This window comes from Ambystoma mexicanum, chromosome 14 (assembly GCF_040938575.1).
Source record: "Ambystoma mexicanum isolate Mex_15411 chromosome 14, UKY_AmexF1_1, whole genome shotgun sequence".
Taxonomy (NCBI): domain Eukaryota; kingdom Metazoa; phylum Chordata; class Amphibia; order Caudata; family Ambystomatidae; genus Ambystoma; species Ambystoma mexicanum.
Genome location: NC_090940.1, coordinates 202,631,268 through 202,652,910, shown reverse-complemented (window position 1 = coordinate 202,652,910; position 21,643 = coordinate 202,631,268). Strand labels below are relative to the sequence as shown.

The following is a 21,643-nucleotide window of genomic DNA, read 5'->3' as shown; positions in this document are numbered from 1 at the left end:
AAGTGCCTGATTGCCCAAGGAAAATGTACCTCTTTCAAGTTTGGCTAAAGCCAAAGAAGTTACCTAAAGATGCTATTTCTGTCCTTAAGGAGTACTTCACAGCATGAAGGCCTTTTCGCTTGGGTGGACTCAGTGAGTCAGGATGTCTTAACCACTCCTGGTTAAAATGGACTGAAGGCCTGGAGCCCTCCTTGTCTTGGAACTGCGATGGGAGATGGGTTTGGACAGCTGCCTTGGAAAGCTCTTCAAGGCCATTGGGAGGTACATGAGGCTCAAGAGAGTGTGCTCATGTGAGCTCGCCGAAGTAGAGATTGTAACCCTGATGCTTTTCTTCTGCCCTCTATTTTCCTGGCTAAGAAGCAGTGATTCACACAATAACAGAGTTTCTGGCTTTGATGCATGCTGAGACAGTTACCTCAGTCGTTATTGCCACATTAGAGTGGTTGAGAGGTAAGGCATGCAGATGTAGGAAGCAGATGATCTTGGTTCACTGGCCCACAAAACCATTCTTATCATCTTACTGGATTGTTGCTTTTAGGAGACTGTTTATGGGGGGGAGGGGGGAATGTTTTACTTTACATCTTTCACGCTCATTTCCATGTGTTTTATTGGCTCTAATAGTCTAATGAAGATGTGACTATGATCTGTAATCTTGCAAAAGAGGATGTCTCTGTCACAGTTTCCAAGTGACAGAAATTAATCTGGCATAATGTATAAAACCTTGTCTATATTTTTTTTAATGGTTTGTTGGGAGGGTCGCTTCAAAGTTGCTTCTTTGCAAGTAGGTGATGTGTGTGCACTAATTAAAACCGAACTACATACTATGGATTGCTTTTTCATGAAGACGGACCATTTGTTCATGATTATGATGAAATCAAGAGTGTAGAATTTTGAACCTACTGCCTGAATTCGAGCCTCTCTGCATTGCACTTTGCATTTGTTCGTGTTTGGTTAAATGTTTTAAAATTGTTTTTAGATTGCTAAATTACAATATGCTGTAAATGAATGTGATTTTTGTGGAAGTTTTATCTTGTTTCGATTTTAAATTTGAATTTTAAAATCAACCTGATTGTAGTTTATGAACATATGCGATGTATGTGATTTGACGTTATGTTATCAATCTGTGAAATGTTTTATTGAAAGCACAGTAAAATACATCGAAGAGAGCCCAAAGTGGTAACACAAAAGTGGCGGCAATAACCCATATAAGTGATAGATTAAAATGAAAATGTTGCAAATAAAAAAATCATTTAAGGTCTGCAAGAGTGCCAAAGAGCCAATTAAAGGATGGGATCCGACGGTAATCTCCGCTAACATTTTTGGGATCATGCAAAAAAAGATAGACAAAAAAAAAAATCATGCTGCAAGCTACTAGCAGGGCATACACTAAATCACGTGTTGCCTCCATTACCCACATACACAGAGCAAACTGGGCGAGACTCAATTATTACTTCACAATGGCTAGTTGCGAGTGCAAATGTTGGGGCCTGCAGACACCAACAGTTGCTTTTGATGGGTTGACGAAATGTGTGACAAAATTAAAGTTCTGGCACTTAAAGAAAAGTAGAAGTTAAATATGTATTAGTACAAGGCAATAGTGGCTACAACTCTACCATAAATTAAAATGTTATTGTGGGTGATACTTTGCCTTTCTACAAGAAACAGCTCTAAAAACGTAGCCCACTAAAATCCTTATGGAAAGTATGGGAAGTTGATCCAGATGTGTGAGGTGGTGGGCAAGCGGGAGGTTATGGTGGGTGCTCCCAAAATAAATATTTTGATTGAATTTCCACATAGATTGTTGTTGCCCACCGATAGCACACAATTTCACAGCTCAACAGTGGCATGAATTCAACAACCACTCTAGGAATCTATCCTTTTTATTACAGTAGTGTAACTCAATTCAGCAGTTTTTGAAAAATGCCTCTAAAAAGAAAAAGTGGATAATAAAATGGTTGATGTCTAGTGGGACACCGATTGAAAAATTCTTTAGCAGTATATTGGGGGTAAGTCTTTGGAAAGATAATTTTAACTGGTCGACTCTCTTGGGTTTTGGAATCTAACTGTGAAGTTACTTAAGTGACTTTCTTAAAGATCATACATTAAAAAGTACCAAATACCATGACTTCCAGTGGTGTTTACTTATTCAAAAAACAATTTCAAAATAAATGTTAATTGGCCCACCCACGTTAGGTAGCCCAAATTCTCCCCCATAAAATGGCAGTGTGGTTTCAAAGGCTTGTGTTACTATGCAATGGGCAAGCCTGAAGTAAATATTCTGGCCATCCCTCATTTTAAACTGTCACCTCATATACAGTACGACAGGATGATAATGCAAGGCTTTGACAATCTTTAAATGTTTCAGCCTCCCAAGTTGTCCATATCCAAATGGATACGGGTCAGTTGCGTAGGGACAATTAGAAATAAGATGAGTTTCACCTGACCCCAAGCCCCATATCTTAGGAGTTGTTGCCGAGAAACACCGGTCTCCTCCATTTTACGACAGCAAAGCAGGCCCAGGGGGTGCAAATGTTTGGGCTGGGGGAGGAGAGGCAATCCGTAGGGGACGATCTTAAATGCAAGATACTGAGAAACCATCTCATGCAGGAACCTAAAAGGCTGACCGCACAGCTAAAACTGAACCCGTTTTTGAACTTGAAGCCAGTGCACCTGGTGTGGAAATAAGGAGATTGAGCCAGATGTTCAGATTGTGGTGAGCAACGACTGAGGAGCGCTGCATGACAAGTTGCTGGGCAAATATGACTAAAATTCGACAGGTTGGGGCGGGAGCAGAGCCAGCCAAACTGGATGCCACGGGGGCTCCCATGCTACAGACAATTGAGGGAAGATGGGGGAAATGGGGGTTAATGCTGATAGACACACTCCAATTCACATTTACCAGCAGTGGATTTTTGGCCTCAAAATGCAACTACATAACACATCACACTTTACTAGTTACACAAGGCCAACGTCACTAATCATGCTCTGGCACACATTTCAAATCGACACCCCTAATTCACCAATATACATCGCTTACTATGAGCGACATTATACTCCACCCTTCATGCCCATACTGCCGGCAGCTCATACCCATAGAGGCTGCTTACAGCTCATACACCGGAGCACACCACCATTATGCCGAAGACATCATCTTAATCTTCACAAACAACACGCTCGGTATCACCATCATCATTATAAAACATGTACTCCTAAAGGATCTCGATACTCCACAGCATTATTATCGCCAGTCCAAACAAAACAATCCAAATTGGTTTCCTTTTCCACTCGCTGCCAATTTCCATCTTTTTGTTATTTTGAAACCATCATTTCCAATGCCATAGCTACTTCCCCCCAGCATCACCTACCATGTCCCACCCATCACCATACCTACACTACCACCGTGAACCGCCATCATTAAACACCCAACCACTGATAAACTCCACTACACTCTTCCTCACTGCACAGTCACCCACCCGGACTGACAATAGACTTCATTCCTTAACGTCACTCCCCCCTTACACATTAACAAGCAACACACCTCCCACAATACTTTACCCGACCATCCAAGAGACATTGAAAACAAACCCGGGACCATAGCCTTGCCCACTAGTTGATAACCGCACCAGATCAAACGGAAACCCAGTGTGTGTAGAAGAACCCGTGCATGAGCATCGTGAACCATCACAACAAAAATGCACCTTCAGTGACACCGAAGACATGAAAAACGTCCAAAGCCTCAACATCCTGTGCCAACTGCTTAACCTCAATATATGCTTTCCAGGTGACAGAAATGGCAATGAGTCTTCAGCTCGGAACCTCTGTGAGGAACCTAATGCAAAAAGCACAAGAACTGAGTCTCACTTACAGAGACGGTGCCAAGAGGCCATGGAAATGGAAAGCATTGTATTATATAAACCATCGCGCATAATACTGCACACAGCTGAGCACACTCCGGAGCAAAGCAACACCGGATGTATTGATAACTGGCATTAGTAAATGGGTAGGAAAATCAAAACACATACACGAAAACAAGTGAACTTACATCTCCTTGCAGCAAAGGAGTGACTTCATCTTCCTGGGTCGCCACGTAATGCCCATGGTATGCATTGATGCTCTGCAAGTTAGGGTGCATCATTATGCTTAGCAAACAGGAATGCCAGAGGTAGGGTCTTACTAAGTGAAGGCCCTGGCCTCACTATAGCTACACAATGCTAGTAGTGGTCTTTATGTTGCCTTTTCCGCGAAAGAAGCCTCAGAGTCGCTTCTAACAATACAGCGCCTAATTCTCACTCACAATAGCTTTTAGAATTACCTAGTTATACACAGTGCTTCCAGACCCGCTGGCGTCAATCCCTGCACCACATATATTACCTTGCACGAACACTTCTTTAAACCCTAGTGGAAATCCCTGGCATTCACTCCCAACTGGAAATATAGCTCAGGGAACAATGCACCCACCAGGAGATATATACTATACTTGCCCGGACGTTCACATAGCCGACTACTTTGGGTAATAACACCTATTATTGAAGCGCCTTAATACAATTCAGTCAGTACCGAACACTTATATATATATATATATATATATGCTTCCAGTTCGGAGCACTTCTCGTTCCACTGAACACACTACTAATTTCCCTCCGTCTCAGAACCCTGTAATCCCTTTTCAGTTCTAGCGGCTGGGTCTCCTCAATCCCTCTCGCCGCCCGCCCACAAAGGACTATGACTGTCAGCCCTTTAAGACCCAAATCACTTCAGCGATCATTTAAACCCTTTTACTCCTACCATCCATCTGATCTCCCCCTATCTCTGTAGCACTCCTGGTCTCTACAAAAGTATCCCGGTCTCTTCTAGCACCCTCCAGGTGTGGACAGTCACACTCGTTCCCTGCAGCCCCCCCTAAGTTCTCGCACGTGCCCGTGCATTCCCTGCAGCCCCACTCGGTTCTCTTTTAGCTTCCCGTCCTCTCTCTGCCGTGTCCTGTGGATCTCGTTCGCGCTCTTGCGTCCTTTTCATTCCCTCTGCCCACTGCCGTGTCTGATGCAGCACCGTCGGTTTCACATCTCTTTCCCTTTGCTCACATTTCCTGGGTTGTGAATGGCATGTCATGTGATAGTTTAGAGTCACGTGATAAAACCAGTGCCTGAGGATTTGTCCCCTTTCTATGTTTACTATTTTACAGGAAGCAGCGCTGGGAGGATTGCTGTACACACGAGTGAACTGCAGACTCCTGGTACACGCTCGTTTCCGGTTTAGATGTGATATGGTTGCTCTGCACGGTCTTTGGTGCTCTGCAGACACTGCGTGTTGATCTGAGCCTCGAAGTTTCAGTGAAAGACAGAGTGTTAGGTAAGGTTGGTACAACGGGGCTGTCAGGACATCTCTGGCAGTGTTTTACACATGCCAGTTGCATGGCAGGGTGGAGAGAATAGCATGTTTGACCCTATGACTCCACTGTCAACGGGACATCACATACACTGTGTCCAAAACGTGACATTGGGCCGGTGCTTTACCTAACTGGGCTCTCAACATAGCCACTTAGTGCCACTGGTTCCTCGAGTCCCCCACAGTTTGTTTGTTTTATTCGTTTTATTCACTTTTTATGCACGCCAGACCCAGGGGTAGCAGACGCAACAGTAAGAAAATGCAAAACTTACATGGTTACAACATAGCCTGATATGCAGTATACAATAAAGGTCTCTAGATCACAAATAATTACAGAATATACAATGTTCAAGGTATGGACAATCCGAATTACAGAAATATACAGTAGAGATTGACGCGAGTGATTACAGTGGGGGGTAGGTGACACAGGTCAGCTAAGGTCAGTAGAGGTGAGAAGTTGAATGACATTTTTTCTGAAACAAAGGTAGGGAAAGTTTTGCAGCCTTTACAGGGAAGCTATTTCCTCCGCTCGTGGTGAGTCTGAAGTTAGGTATTGTCAAACAGTTAGAATTGACAGCTTTGGTCGGTCTGAGAGATGTTCTCCTGTGGAATTTGTCAATCAGGTATCTGGGGGCGGAGTTATTAAGGGCTTTGTGGGTCAGAGATAGCATTTTGAGTTGTATTTTGTTGTCCATGTTCAGCCATTTGTGATGGCGTCTGGCGGAGGAAATATGGGTTCTTTTGTTTATGCCTAGTGCTGCTCTCAAGGCATTATTTTGTAGTATTTGTAGTCTTTGAAGTATTGTTTTATTGGCTCCGGAATATAGTGCATTGCAGTAATCAATTCTGGAGAGTATTAAGGCTCTAGCCAGGATTAAGCAACTATTAGTAGAAAGGAATGGTTTACCGGCTCTTATCAATTTGCAAGTGTAAGCCGTAGAGGAGGCAAGAGATTTTAACTGTTTATCAAGAGATAAGGTGGAATGAAGATAGAATCCAAGGGTTTTTACATCCTTGGACACTTGGATGATATTCCCATCTATATTGAATGAGGGGAATTCCTGGCTCAGTTTTTTTTATATTGGCTTGGGTGCCCAGGATTATCAACTCAGTTTTATCATGGTTCAGACAGAGGCCATGAGTGGCCATCCATGCCTGGATGATAAGATATACCTTGTTCACCAATTCCATGTCCTTCGCGTGATCCCCAGAAAGCGGGAGGAGGATCTGTGTATCATCTGCATAGTTAGTGTAGGGGATACCAAGATGGTCCAGATCATCAAACAGGGGCTTGTTGAAGATGTTGTATAGAGTTGGGGAGACACAAGAGCCCTGGGAGACACCACATGAGATGGGGGTAGGATCTGCCGCTGCTGAGGGAGAGAAGACTTGCATCGTTCTTTCACTCAGGAATGACTCGATCCATCTAATGGCTTCCTGGGGGAAGTGGGCGGCGGAGTCCAGGTGACTACAGAGGACTTTATGATCCACTAAATCAAAGGCAGCTGAGAGGTCCAGGAGTAGCAGGAGTACTGTCCTCCCTTTGTCTCTCAGCTCGTCAATTTGGGATTTCAAATCAATTAGGGCAGTTTCTGTTCCATGTAAAGGACGGAAGCCCGATTGTCTCTCTCCTAAGAGGTAGGTTGTGTAGTTCTAGATGCTTTTGAATTTGGTTATATGCAGCTTTGTCCAGTATCTTGAGAAGAAATGGTACCGTAGTGATAGGGCAGTAATTAGAAGGGATGAGGGGGTCTGTCTGTTTTTTAAGGAGGGGGAGCACCCAGGATTGTTTAAGGTTGGCAGGGATGGTGCCTGAGGGAAAGGAGGTGTTAATCAATTTAGTGCTAAAGGGAGATCATTCTCTAGCAGCGTCTTTTATTAGTTGTGCTGGGCAGATGTCACCTTTACATTTGGAAGGTTTGAGCAACTGGATGATTTTTTCTACTTCCAGGGTGGTCATTTTGGAGAAGTGGAAGTTATTGCTGTGCACCAATAAATTATTGGTATGAGGCATTTTATGCGAGGCCTGAATTTTGAGTGTTTCTTTTTTTTGCTGAATTTTATTTTGGAGTGTGATAATTTTATTTGCTAGGGCTTGCTGGATAACTGTGCACCAGGGATTGTCCTTGGTGCAGGTGTCCGGTGTGGCGATGGGAGACTCGAGTTCCTTTAGAATGGAAAATGGGTCTTTCATGCTAGAATTAGATTTGGCTATACGATCGTCATACAAGTTGCGTTTTGCCTGGCAAACTTCTTTTTTGTATAGTGAAGAGAGAGAGGTTAATTTAGCTTTATCAGCTGAGGGGCAGAGCCTCCAAGTGGTTTCGCTTTTTCTTTTCAGGATGCTTAGGTCTCTTAGCTGTGGTGTAAACCATTTGTTTAGGAGCTTTAGGTTTACTTGATCTAAGTTTGAGAGGTGCCAGTTTATCTAGAGTAGAGAGCATAATGTTATTGAATTCTTGCACTAAGGTGCTAGGATTCAGATTTTCTGATAATGCTTTGAGGGTGGGTAATATAGCTGGGATAACTTTCTCTGCAGTAATGCATTTTTTATTTCTGGTTAGGCATGGTGGTGCTAGTAGAGGGGCCATACGGTTCGGTCTGGGAGTGGCTAAGTTAAAGGACGCCAATGAATGGTCTGTCCAGGGTAAGGGCATTATGGAAGAAATAGTGGCTGAGCAGTTGCAGTCTGCTATTCAATCTAGCGTTCTCCCCTTCAGGTGCGTAGGCTTGTCAAGTTTTTGAGTTAGGCCTAGTGTGTGAATCATGCTAGCTACCCACTGAGGCATTAGTATCCGTAGTGTCATGGAAACCTAAGTTAAAGTCCCCTAGGAGGATTAGTTGAGAACAAGGTTTGAGGTTGTTAGTAAGTAGGTTATGGAGATCCTCTTCAAAAGTGCCTAAAGTGGCCTGGAGCTCTATATAATAGAGGAATAGTGAGTGATTGATTATTATGGTTTTCACAAGATGGAAACGATTGGGTAGGGACTAGTCTGAGGGAGAGGCTCGTTTTGGAGATTATGGCGATGCCACCACCTCTTGCACCTTCTCGGTCTTGTCTGACTATCGTGTAACCATCAGGGATGGCTAACATAAGCGAGGGTCCTGCGGCATTATGTAGCCAAGTCTCAGTAATCGCGAGAAAGTCGAGATTGCCTTCTGTGATTAGGTCGGCTATGTCAAGGGCATGGGCGATGAGCGATCTCGCGTTAGGGAGTGCTCCTGCGATGGGTGGGGTCTTAGTGACATCTGTAGCTTGGAGGGATAGAGTAGTAGATGTATTGGGTGGCTTGGGTTTGTTATTATGAGTTGGGCGAGCATTGGAATTGGGTGTAGGGGGGTTGCAAAGGTAGCCTAGTATAGCTTGGTTTGCTAACCTGCTGATAGTTGGTTTTGATGTTGGTAGGGGGAAGAGACCTGTGGAGAGGTTCGTGCAATTTAGTTAGTCTGGCACGAAGTCTAAGGTTTCTGCATGGTAGTGATACGAAGGTGATTGTCTCAGGGGACCCGTGACTAGGATGTAAGTATTGGCCAAGAGTGTTACAGTTCAGGTGTGTTACAGACATCAAGGGAGGCAGAGTGTGAGGTAGATTACCATCTAGCATGATGAGCAAGTGTAGGATAGTCCTCAGTAGGACTGTGTAAATAGCTGGCAGATACATAGTTATATAAAAGTGGACTATCTAGAGTACCATACTGGGCAGTAGGCGGGAACCGTTGGCGACAGGGTTTATCAAAGTTCCAGGAGCACAGTGTGTACTAAAAGGCAGGGTATGAATGAGTGGAATAATTTAGCAGCAAGGTTTGCCTAAATACAAACACAATGTATGCTAGAAATGCCAACATGTAGGAGCAATTTAGCAGTAAGATTCACCTAAATACAAAACACAATGTATGCTAGAAATACCAGCATGTATACCAGCACTGCCTCCCACCCCCCCATCACAACCCACTCGACATATTGTCCTCGCCCCATTCATATGTCATTTTCATGTATGTACAACATCCCCGTGCGCCTTAGTTTGGCACGCTATCTGTTAACCTGCGCCAGACATTCACTGCCTCCATGTGTGTAGCAATCATCCATGGTTTCATGATCTATGCAGGTATTATTTCCATTCCCTGATGTGGAATACTTGGTGTTTTATGAGTTGACTGTTTCCCATGGGTAGATTTGCGTGTGTCTGTTGGGATGTACTCCATTGTGCATTGCTGGTGTTACCTGTGTAGCATCTGTTGTGCATAGTCTATGGACCTGTTTTGTAGTAACTTTGATGGGTTTAGCTGTTTGACTTGGCATGCTCTCTACGTGCTTTCTGTTGGTTGCATCCCTGTTGTGTTGGGAACTCTACTGCACCCCATGTCTGAGCGTGGTTACTTTTATTTATGTCCTGTGTGGCTTATGCCTAGCCACATTGTTCCTGTACTATGTGTGTCCGGGTGATAGACTACTTGTCTTCTTGTTTCTCATATTCCTTTGGTTCCTTGTCGAGACAACCTTGCCATATGAGTCTGCGTCATTCTTAGTGAGAAGATAGTTACTGGGGGTTCATCCTGGTACTGGCTGAAGACTGCCTGGCTAGCCCTCAAGGTTTGTTTGTTGTAGTACCGAACCGAGTTTGGTGACAATTTAGCAGTAAATCTGATGAATTACAGCTAAATTCAATTACTGTTACTTCCACTCGATCCTGTGGTTTACCACAGGATTACAAGTGTTCGTTCACCATTTATGGAGTGCATAGGAGTTCATGGGGAGTTTTAGTGGATTTACAGAGCAGTAAATCAACAGATTTTTGGAGGTAAAGTGCCTCCAGCTTGTTGCCTCGAAATGTACAATGTACAATTCAGCAGTGAAATGAAATGATTTATATCACACTCGTACACAAGTGTTTCATAGCACGACCAGGCAAAGGGAGGGGAACAGGGGAGGACAAAAACAACGATCTTACTAGGCCCAGTGACATTGAGAACGTGCAAGTACATGGGAGAGGAGAAAGTGTATGGAAGGGGGGAGAAGTGGAAAGTGAGGAACAGAGGAGAGACAGAATAAAAAAATAAGTAAAATAAATAAAGGTGATAAACAGTGGTAGTGCAGCCAGCAGGTGGCAAGTGCTAGGTTAAGAAAATAGGGTATATCTGATAAGTGTAGAAGAAAAGTGGGTGGGGGACTGTATGGGTACAGATACAGACCCCCAGTGCAAAGGGTGGCCCGGAGGCAGTGCAGGAGGGTGGCGTGGTGAGTAGGTACATGGGCCCAACGGACAGAGGGTGGCCAGGTGCATAGTGTAGGGAGAGAAAACAGATCAGCAGGGGAGACAAGGCAAAAAGGCAGAAGCTTAGAGGAAGGTCTTGAGGTTCTCCTGGAACCAGAGATGATTCTGCTCAAGTTTAAAGGTGGCAGGGAGGCTGTTCCAAAGGGAGGCCCCAGCCAAAGACAGAGATCTACCCCCAGCTTGTTTCTTTGAAGAACGACTGACCCTGAGGGAGTTGGAAGTAGAGGAGCAAAGGGCGAGAGATGGGAGGTATTTACGGAGGGTTAGTTGAAGGTATTATGGACCCAGTACCCAGAAAGCCTTTTGGGCGATGCAAAGGGTTTTAAATTTAATCCTTGCATCCACTGGGAGCCAATGAAGGGATTTCAGAGCTGGAGAGGTACGATCCCAGGGCTTGAGGCCAAGGACAAGTCTTGCAGTACTGTTCTGGATTAGTTGTAAAGGGCGGCGAGTGGAGGCAGGTAGATTTAGAAAGAGGCTGTTACCGTAGTCCAACTTAGAGAGAACCAAAGCTTGGGAGACAGTGAGCTTCTGAGAGAAGGAGAGGAAAGGCAGGGTACCTCTGATGGGGTGCAGTAACAAGTTTGACTTCTTAGAGACGTAAGAGATGTGTGCAGGGAAGGAAAGTGTGGAGTCAAAGATGACCCCAAGGTTCTTAGCCTCGCAGGTAGGGGTAGGAGGAGGGCAGAGGGAGGCCGGCCAGGGAGTGAGGAGAAAGGATGGTGAAGGTGTACTAATGAGGAGGATCTCAGTCTTGTTGGCATTTAGACAAAGATCGTTTGCGGCCCGCCAATTTTGAATAGCGATTAGGTAATCAGAGTTGAGGGAAGGAGAGAAGAGGTGGCTGAAGGAAGCCTGAAAATTAGTTGGGTGTCATCCGCATAGCACTGGAAATTTGAGCAGAAAATGGAAATGCAGTAGGCGAGAGCTGCCAGGTATTGGTTGAAAAGCCAGGACGAGAGGTTAGACCCTGGGGAACACCACAGGTAGAGCGGAAGATAGAGGATAGGAAGGACCCAAGTTGTACCTGAGAGGCTCGATCAGAGCGGAACGAGGTGAGCCAGGCCAGAGCCTGATCAGTGATACCCAGGTTGTCATGGAGACAGTTGAGCACAGGGTGGTATGGTTGACTGTGTCGAAAGCAAAGGAGAGATCGAGTAGGATGAGGACAGAGGGAATGTTAGAGTCAAGGTTGGAGAGCAGATCTTCACGGATATTCAGCAAAGCAGTTTCCTTACTTCTGGCAGCTCTGAAGCCAAATTGGTGGTCATGCGAGAGCCAACAGAATCGGAATGAAGGTTAAGTTGAGAGATGGGCAGCTTTTCCAGGAGTTTACGCAAAAAGGGAGTCATGGAAATTGGGCAATAGTAAGCCAGACAAGAAGGATCAACTGTGGGTTTCTTGAGGAGAGGATTCACAAGGGAGTGCTTCAGAGGGGAGTGGAAAGATCCAGAGGCAAAGGAGAGGATGCAGAAATTGGCAAGGGCCGGGGTGAGGTTATCAATTTGCTCCTTAATGGTTTTCGAGAAATGGGGGTGGACCTGTTTTGATGAGGCTTTCATAGATCGGACTTGTCTAGCAACCTCATCGGGGGAAAAAAGAGGAAAGGAGGAGAAAGAGGGTGGGGGTAGCTGAAGGAGGGTCAGCAAGCAGAGACGGAGAGGAGCAGAAGGTGGATAAGATGTCCTTGGTTTTAGAGATAAAGTGAGAGGCAAGGGCATTGCAAAGAGCCTGTGAGGCGAGAGGAGGGGTGGAGACTGCAGCAGTGTTGGCCAGCTCCTTACAGATTTTAAAGAGTTTGGCAGAGTTGTTAGATGCCGCAGAGACACAGGCTTGAATGTGGACTCTGTTCTTGGTGCGGACAGAGTCTGTATTGCCTTTGGAGCAGGCGACAGGCCAGTTTGTCAGAGGATGAACAAGAAGCCGTCCATTTCCTCTCAGCCACCCTACACTTACGTTTAAGTGTAGCTGGTTCAGAGTCGTACCAAGAGTTGCACTTGGCTTTGGACTTCAAACAGATCCTCAGGATAGGGGCAAGAGCATTAGCAGAAATGGAGGAGTAGAGCAGGGACAGGGCTGTGTCAGGGGGTGAGTCAGCCCGGGGCGGGATCAGGTTGCAGCGTAAACCTCGACTGACACACGCTTCATGGGCCGGATGTCCCAGAATGTAAGTGGCAATCTTGGGGTAGGCTTGGCTTGAGGGGAGGAGACGGAGAGATGAGGAGGGGAGGCAGTGATCCCTCCAGTAGAGGGGAGTGGTGAGGGGGAGGCCAGAGGAGATCAAGGCATCAAGTGTGTGACCAGCAGAGTGAGTCGGGCCGGAGGGGAGGATAGAAAGCGAGAGTGAATCGCAGAGGTCACGAAAAAGCCCAGATGAGGAACGGGCCAAATCAAGATCGATGTTGAGGTCACCAAGGAGGAGGAGTTGAGTGGTTGAGGCCAGGTGGGAGGAGGAGAGGTCTGCCCACTCCAAGAGAAGAGGTGATTTGACCAGGGGGGCGGTAGAGAGTAGCAACAGTCAGAGTGGCTAGGAGAGAGAGAGCCTGCAGACAAGGCATTCGAAGGAGGAGTAAGTCTGAGTAAGGATGATAGAGGCAGGAATCCACTCAGGGAAAATCAGGCCTACACCCTCTCAGGGCCGGGTGGATCTGGGGGTGGAGAGTGTCTTGTAGCCATCAGGGAGGATAGTGTCAAAGCTCGTGACGGAGCTGGCCATAAACAATGTCTTGGTAAGACCAAGGGCATCAAAGTTAAGTTTTTCTAGGAGGTGGCAGATGTCAGAGGAGTGTTTGACAGCAGAGCGAGAGTTGAGAGTGGCAATATGAAGAAGGTTGCCAGACTTAAAGACCTTCCAGGGGGTGGAGGGATACACATCTGAGGTCCACCCTGCAGAGGTGTGGAGGGAGCTTGAGATGGAGCAGAGGAGGAAGGAAAAGAGGGCAAGGTAGCCGAAGATGGAGATTTGGGGACAGCTGGAATTGAAAGGAAGTTGATGAGGCGAGGGAACCGCCTATCAAAGAGGAGGAGATTGGCCTGGGGGCCTTGCACCATGACAGTGCCATTTAGGTAGACATTAATAATGACTCTGGAAGAGTCGAAGGAATCCATGAGGACTCTCCAGCAGGTGCCACCATTAATGGGAGAGGAGAAGACAGGACGTAGCTCAGAGATCATGAGGGGTCCAGAGATCTGGCGAAGGAATGACAAAGAGGATGTCGGTGAGGGTTTGTCTGGCAGAGGCGCTGGAATAGGTATCGGCAATGGAGAGACCTGGGTTGGAGGCCTAGATATCCTTTTTAAATTTCTTCTTACCAGACTTGGTGAGAAGGGAAGGGTAGTTGATAGAAAAGCAGTTGGAGTAGATAGGAGAAACAGCTGACGCCATGGGCAAGTAGAGAGAGGAGGCAGAGGGAGAAATATGCAAGTACAGCGGTATGGAACAGTCACTGGGCTAGGAGGTTACAAATGAGGACCAAAATTAAATGAAAAACACACCCAAATTTGACATTTCCAAAACGCACCCAAATTTGACATTTTCAAAACACACCCAAATTTGACTTTTAGAGGCACATGCGAAGGCAACATAGGTAAGAGAAATGAGGTATGAGTTAGAGGTGAGTGCTGAAACGAGAGCATAACAAGGAGCCCAGTTGGAACAGGCAGAGGGGAGAGTGCCGGCTAAATCTTTTAATGCCAAAAAAAGTGGCAGTAACAGAATTACCACCACTTTTTTCCTGCACCGCCTAGCTTGGAATGAGGCCCATTGTACAAGAAACAGGCTACCACAGTCGTTTGTGCTACATCCTATGTTTCTATTCATACTAAACTGGTGCTTTAAGCAACTCAATGTGTTGGGGGTGTGATAAAGCCAACACCTTTCGCATATTACCTCACGCTTTCCCAAGGCCACACGCTGGGTTTGGCACTTATTCTGTGAGCATCTGCAAGGCAGAATGCATGCCTTCCTCAAGTATAGCTGGAAATGTTTGCCTTGAAATAGCTGTTATAAACTGCTACGAATGTGCTCTCTGCCTGTTTGGAATTGGGTAAACATTGCCCCTTGCTATAGACTCCTGTTAGAAATCATTACAATTTCTCGCAGTATTTGGAAGTCAAAATGTCAAAATGTGGGTTTATGCAAGACCAGATTTAAAATGCATGCCACCCAAATGAAGTTTTTGAGTAGTAACCCATAAGACTGGTGCAATGGTAGTAAACCATACAACTGATGTACCTGCTTAACTTAAACCCTTCCCTTATGCAGATTATGAAATCGCACGTGAACCTTATGCGGTGCTTATGAAATCGTACTATGCATCTATAACATTTAAAAAGTAGAATTTACAATGATGATATCGGTGTCGGAGTTGAGTGAAAGAAAACTGGTTTAATGCTTTCCAATTGAAGGATATTTTTGTACTGAAAACAAGGTTAAAACAGATGGTTAAATAAGTGTTGGGTGGATTATGAAGTTAAGAGGCATTTGAAGTAATCCTCAAGTGAAAGCAAAAAAGTCATGGGTGGAAGATTTTGAATGAATCTGAACCACTGCTCTGGTCAACCTTGCATACCACTGTTATTTAGCCTGTCTGTACCTTTGCAAAAGGGGTCCAGCCATATGCAAATCAGTCATGTGCTGCCACCAATGGGAGCAGCCAATCCTGAACTGCTAAGACAGGTCCCCTCTGGCCTGGAGGGTTACCCAGAGCAATGTCAATGGTTAGGATCAATTCTAAACCTTCCAGCCATCACCTCTTTAGTTTTGCGTAAATCACACAGAGTGGGACGGGTATGCCCAGACGTGGGTCCCATGCCTGCTGGGCCTAGAGACCCAAGCTACTCCTCACTGATAAACCCAAAAGGCCAAAACATGTTTGGGGATGCTTGTGGTCTCGTGCAGAAGGGATGTGACCAAGCAGTTTGGGCTGGACTGTCCTCCCTTTGGGGTGGGACTAAGCCTGATTTGCATAATGGCTTCCCCTTTTGTAATGGCTTGGCAGGCAAAGAACGATGGCGTGGAGGGTTGCCCAGAGCAATGCCAGAGATTAGGATTAATTTCAAACCTTCCAGCCATCCCCTCTTTGTTTTGTGATCCTCAAGTGAAAGAAAGTGCATGTTTGTGTTAACATTGTTTTCTTTTTTTCCGTAGGTGTCCCATTATCTCCAATGGTATAATCTGTTGGTGCAGTGATGGAATCTCCCAGTATGTTCATTAACTACTGTTACTTTGCTCTGCTGATTGTATATTGGGCAAGAGTATGAGGTGAGCAGAGAACAAAATAAAGATTTGGTTAGTAGGATCTAAAAGCAGCCACTGGATTTTGGAAATCACCCAGCATGCAGTAGTGACCTTGAGGGCGGTATTCCCATTTTCGATTAATAGTTTTTGCTGCATTTTTTACCACTTTGTTAATTATTTTTTACTACAGGCATGCAAATGGTAAGTTGGGATAACGTATATTGAAGGGTAGGTTGAGGGTCTCCTCCCCAACACACATTTTGTATTTAAAAGAAAGTGTTAAACTCTGTAAAAAATTATGTTGAAAAGGTGTAGTTCGGTGAAAAACAGTTGGGGATTATTCACAGATCCTTCATAGGATTGATTACCTATTTATTACACCTTGCTAGAAATCTGAAAGATGGCATAATATTTTGTCCATTTATATATGCCCCATTATGCTAATATATAGAATTACTTTGTTAATGGCCTTACTGAACCTTTGGCATCACTGGCCACCTCTACAAATCAATGGATGATTTTAGCTTCTCGGCAGAACACACTCTAGACTAAATCCTCATACCTGGGGAAATTTAAAATGAAGCTGTGGCCACTGTTTTTTTTATTCCCCTGATCTTGCTCCCACCTGTATTAAGGGCCATAACTTAGACTTTCTCCTAAATATTGTCACTTCTAACGTGCCTAGAAGCTTTTCATTCCCCCTTCCTCTGACATTACATATTGGGAGTGTAAGTTGGCTACATTGTATAGTAATACCCTTCTTGGTGTTGATAATATAATTGCTACTGCATCATCAATAGCAGCGTATCCCTGAACTTCGAATATCGCTCCTTTCACTCAGGAAAGGTATGAGAAATTTTCGGCAATATAAACCTTTAACTAATTCCCGCCTACTTCATAGCTATTGGCTGAGCTATAAATATCAAGTTTTATATGCTGGGAAATTATTCTATGTAAAGAGATTGAGAATGCCATGAACCAGAGTAAACCGATTTTCCAGATCTTGAAATGAAATCTCACTCTTGTCAATGCAAACCCATCTTGCTAGCTTGGTTACAAAAGAATCAGTACTTTCTGAAAATAACATAAATATGATATTTCACCTTTTTGCCCTGGCACTCTTTGCCCAACTCACATTATAGTTCACTATATTGAGGTAATTTTGCCTTTCTTGAAGTTGTTCACACATCTTTTATTCTATGAATGCTTTATACCCACTATTCATAAACCATCTTGGATTACCCCCTCTGTGAAAATAACTCTCCAGTGATCCCAACCTTCCTAACAACTAAAGGCCAAGTGCCCATTCCTCCTGCTTTCTTAAGATCATGGTAAAAGTTGGAATGCTGCCTCAACTCCAGTCCTTTGAGGCACATGGGCTGATTGTTGGACATCAGTCTGCATTTGAGCCTGGCCGTGTCACGGAAACCTAATTGTTGGATATTCAGGACCAACGTATGTGGACTATGGGCAACCACATGGTCTCTGTATTTATGATGTTCAATCTTTGTTATGCCTTTTGATGTCCTCATCATGGAACAATTTTTAATAGACTGTGTTCGTGGCAGGTGTATTGATTAAAGCTGTTAGATGATTTGATTCATTTCTGGAAAATAGGGCAATTTTTCGGAGTCTAGACTGTATTTTCAGTGTGGTGTCCTACTGCGATCAGCATGGTCCCCTTTGCAGCTCAATGTCTACACCAAAGCATTACATGATATATTGTCTAGGTTCTGTGTGATTCAATCAAAGCTAAAGTGGTTGAATCATATGGCCCTGATTTCCCCATCCATCCTATCCCACCTTCGACTCCTGCTCCCATACACGTCAAATCCCTTGTCCTTTCCGCCCTTGCTAATTCTGTCATCTCTCCCGTTTACACACTCAATGCAGGGCTCCATGTCCCCTGCCCTTAGGCCTTTGACCGCACTCTCCTCCCCCAGGCACACATGCCTCAATCTCCAAATCTGTACTCATGGATGCACCCGCTCCAGTTTCTTGGTATAAAAACAGACTACGCTTTTGCACAACAGTGTTTGGTCTACGGGCCAGTCGGTGTCCCATGGATGCGATTAACCATATTTGGAGAAGAGGGTTTTAAAGAGTCCGTCTTTGCTGGATATGGGTGGAACCATTTTCTAGCATGGAGTAAGATTCCACTATTATGCTGACAAACCACACATTTTGTTTATACTTTGCGATTTATACTTTGCGATGGCATGGCCTATCTTAACAAATACCTTGGCAACACCTTCTGTTATTTATGGCTTGGAAAATCTGCTATCCTGCTCACATTGGCGAGGAGATTTTATGAAGTGAGAAAACCGTTTATATAGTACTCAACCTTGCAGGTGAGTATGGGGGTGTTAAAAGCTGTAATAAAATGTTGCTGAGGATTTCCAGGTTGTGGGCGTGGAATATTCAAACCATGTGAATCCATGCTAGATACCAATGCTGGAGAGCAGGAGGTACAGGTATGCAACATACTCCTTTTCGACATAGCTACAAAAAGGTTGGGGGTAAATGTGGGGAGGTAGCTCGCTGAGGTGCGGGCTATCATAATGCATCAAACGGCAAATCGCATGTGAAGTTGTATTTAGGTGTTTGAATTACCCTGAAAACAGATTTTTGGTCTGTGAAAAATGTTACATTTTTAGACGCACGGATTGAGAAAGTTGGTGAATTCTGCTGTAAAATAAATATATTAACTACCATTTTTCTTTTGCTTCCAGGATTCTGTGGAAATGCCATGCCTTGTCTTTAAGTCTTCTTAATAAGCTGTATCAAAGGACAACAGCAAACGTCTCCTCATTTACAGGGCTTTTTCCACGATACGTTTCAGAGCTAGCTCACATCTGCCTATTCCAAAGAAGGAACCTCTATGCTTTGTCAGAAATGTTGAGGAACTCAGTTGACGTGGAGCTTTTCTCTCCTAACCCTGCAGTCCGAGGAATGACTACTCTTGATAGATCTGCATTTAAAAGAACAATTACTGTTCCAGCTGTTAAAGTAAAGAAGGAAGTCATTCACAAATTGATGAAATCTCTAAAAAGCATATTGATACAGCGCCCCGGCCTTAAGAGCATGGTGGATGACATGTCCGACGATAAGAAATTGGTTTTGTTGGATCCTGACAAAATATCATCCTGCGAGTCGTTTGGAAAGAGTGAACTTGCTGTATTAGAAGAATTGGGCATTACTCCTGAAATTATTAAATATGATTTGGAGCTGCCTTATGAAATTTTTAAAACTGATGAAATTTTACGAGCTGTTTTACCAGAAGGCCAAGATGTAACCTCTGGATTTAGTCGGATTGGGCATATCGCTCACATGAATCTTCGCGACCATCAGCTACCTTATAAGAACTTGATTGGTATGTATATGTTATTTTAAGCCTTTATGGAAATCAATGCCATTTTCTCTTCCACAATATATAAAGTAGAGAAGATGGTTGTTGGTAGTTATGTAGTGAATTAAAGTTGTGTAATAATCTGAGATTTGTTTTCCTATTTAGAGCTTTTTTTCATTCTAAAATGAACTTCAATTTAATGTAGCCTTCACCAATGGGTAAAAGATCCTTCTGTGCACTATACTCTCTTCATGAATGTCGGCAAACTTGTGCATATGCAGATGTTTGACTTTTATTAGGGATGTTCACATTTTTATCTTCAGTAGTTCCAAGAAGATATTCTGAATGCCACCTACATGCTTTGCATGTGTATAATGAATATGGTGCAAATGTAATTCACCTCTGGACAAAAACGTATCGGAGGACTAATAATAGTTTCCCCTACATATAATGTCTAGGTTCTGGAAAGCATATTTCTCCAGTTTACCTCACTGCCCTTTGATTGTCATTTATTTTGGGAACGCAACGTCTTAAACCATCATTTATGCTGCAGTTTCCTGATTGAATGCACTTCAAGTGGTCAGTGAAATATGAAGTCACCTGGAATAACTTTCACTAGTGCGCCACTTGGAAAGTTCTATGCTGTGAATTTTAAATTGAAATTGCCTTTTTTCAAGTTTCTTTTTTTTAATTGATTTATTATTGTTACCGCATTGCAGCATTCACAACAAATATTACAAGCCTTTCACAAATTAAAACCTATCAAAATCTGTTTCATTATCCTAATACAGTTGGTTCTCCTAAAACATCCTTAAAAATGTGCTAAAATTACTTTAAAAAAAATTACAAAGTGCCAAGATAAGGGAGAGATTGTCTCCCACATGAGGCTAGTCCAAAACACATCTCCCCCAAGTTCTTCACCGTCGTACTTCTCGAAGTGTATTGATCTAACACCCTTCCGGCTTAGGAAAAAAAGAACACAATGTTTAAGTGTTTCTTTAGAGGAATCCATTTACTCGTCCTATCTAATTTGTGGAGTATGTTCAACTTGAACCACAAGTATGTACTTCTCACCTCGTTTCTTTATAAAGTTGGCATATTCCTTGTGGGATGCAAAGGAACCCAACTCGTCAACAGTTTCACACCAATCATAAGCGTACAACCTGTGCTTTGTCTTACTCGGCCTATTAGCCAGTTCCTCCTCTGATGAAACAATTTCCCTTAGGAGAAAAGACATGTTTTTAAAAATAGCCAATGATTGTACCGATTCCTGCTGACCTATTCCCAGATCTTCATACAAGGATTGCAGGGGCGGTTGGACCATTTTGGCATAAAGGCTTAATAGTTTCCACAAATATCTAGAACTTAAGAAGGTCAACCCCAACTTGTGTCTTAGAATTGAGTTTGGAATCCCCATGGGTAGTCTTAATGTATTTTTCCATATCACGCCTTTTAAGACTTCAAGGATTTGTTCCATGTTCAACAGTGACAAGTCCAGACCATGCAGAAGTATCGGCTCGACTTTTGTCAGGTAGTAGTCCATTAATGGGACAAGAGAAAAGCTGCAAAGACTAGAATAGAATCTTTTGAGTTGTTACATCCGTGTCTTTGATTTCTGCTTCAGGTGGAGACCTATTTGCGTCAAGTACATGGAGTTGGTTAGGCTGTAGTCCAAGTAGAAGCTGTACAAAACCATCTCTAGTTGTTTCTCGCATGGTTTTTGGCCTTCGCTTGCCTGAGAAAATGAGTACCATTTTTGATTTAGCCCCGTGCACCAAAGAATTATCAAGTCCAGCTTGCACTGTAAGCCTATGGTTGTTCGGTCAAAAAAGATCATGTCATTGCGAAAGTCAGCCAATCCAACTTCATGTGACCCATCTTAACTGAGGTTTCTCCCACAGCTCATTGATGTCAGCAATGTAAACGTTATATTGGAGCAAGGCAAACACGCACCCCTGTTTAAATCCCACATAGTACTTTACCGATCTCGAGTAGGTCCCTTAGCCGGAAAGCCTTGTAAGGGATGTGTTTTGTGGAGACACTCTAGCAATCTTATCAGGTGAGTGGGTACTTGCCACGTCACTAACTTCACCCACAGTAAGCTGCGGTCAACCCTGTCAAATGCAGAACAGATGTCCACTGAGGCCATGTAGGTCTCCCCGCTTGCCCCCTTTTTTTCATATGCGCTCTTAGGTGGGCCAAGATTGTTGTGTTCAAAGAAGTACCCATCCCAGCTCGAAAACCCACCGGGTAACGGGCGAGTACCCCGCGCCTCGAGAGGACCCTTTTCCGCTCTCTCAATAAAAGTGTCAAAAAGATCTTTCCTGAGGCGTGGAGCAAAGCTCTGGGTCGATAATTGTTTGGGTCTTGAACATGGTCTTTTTTAAAAATGGGGAT

General features: G+C 44.0%; 2 protein-coding genes across 2 annotated transcripts in view; one reads left to right on the top strand and one right to left on the bottom strand.

Annotated features, from left to right (window-relative positions):
• SLC38A6 (solute carrier family 38 member 6) overlaps positions 1 to 5,081 on the bottom strand; it is a 490,235-nt gene extending 485,154 nt beyond the window's left edge. The window contains exon 1 of the mRNA XM_069638925.1: positions 4,043 to 5,081. Within this exon, the coding sequence (XP_069495026.1) occupies positions 4,043 to 4,135 (93 nt within the window). The 5' untranslated portion in view covers positions 4,136 to 5,081. The remainder of the gene's footprint in view (positions 1 to 4,042) is intronic.
• An 83-nt stretch (positions 5,082 to 5,164) lies between these two features.
• Positions 5,165 to 21,643, top strand: part of TRMT5 (tRNA methyltransferase 5) — a 79,467-nt gene continuing 62,988 nt past the window's right edge. The window contains exons 1-3 of the mRNA XM_069638924.1: positions 5,165 to 5,349; positions 15,808 to 15,921; positions 18,630 to 19,270. Coding sequence (XP_069495025.1) covers positions 15,917 to 15,921; positions 18,630 to 19,270 — 646 coding nt within the window. The 5' untranslated portion in view covers positions 5,165 to 5,349; positions 15,808 to 15,916. The remainder of the gene's footprint in view (positions 5,350 to 15,807; positions 15,922 to 18,629; positions 19,271 to 21,643) is intronic.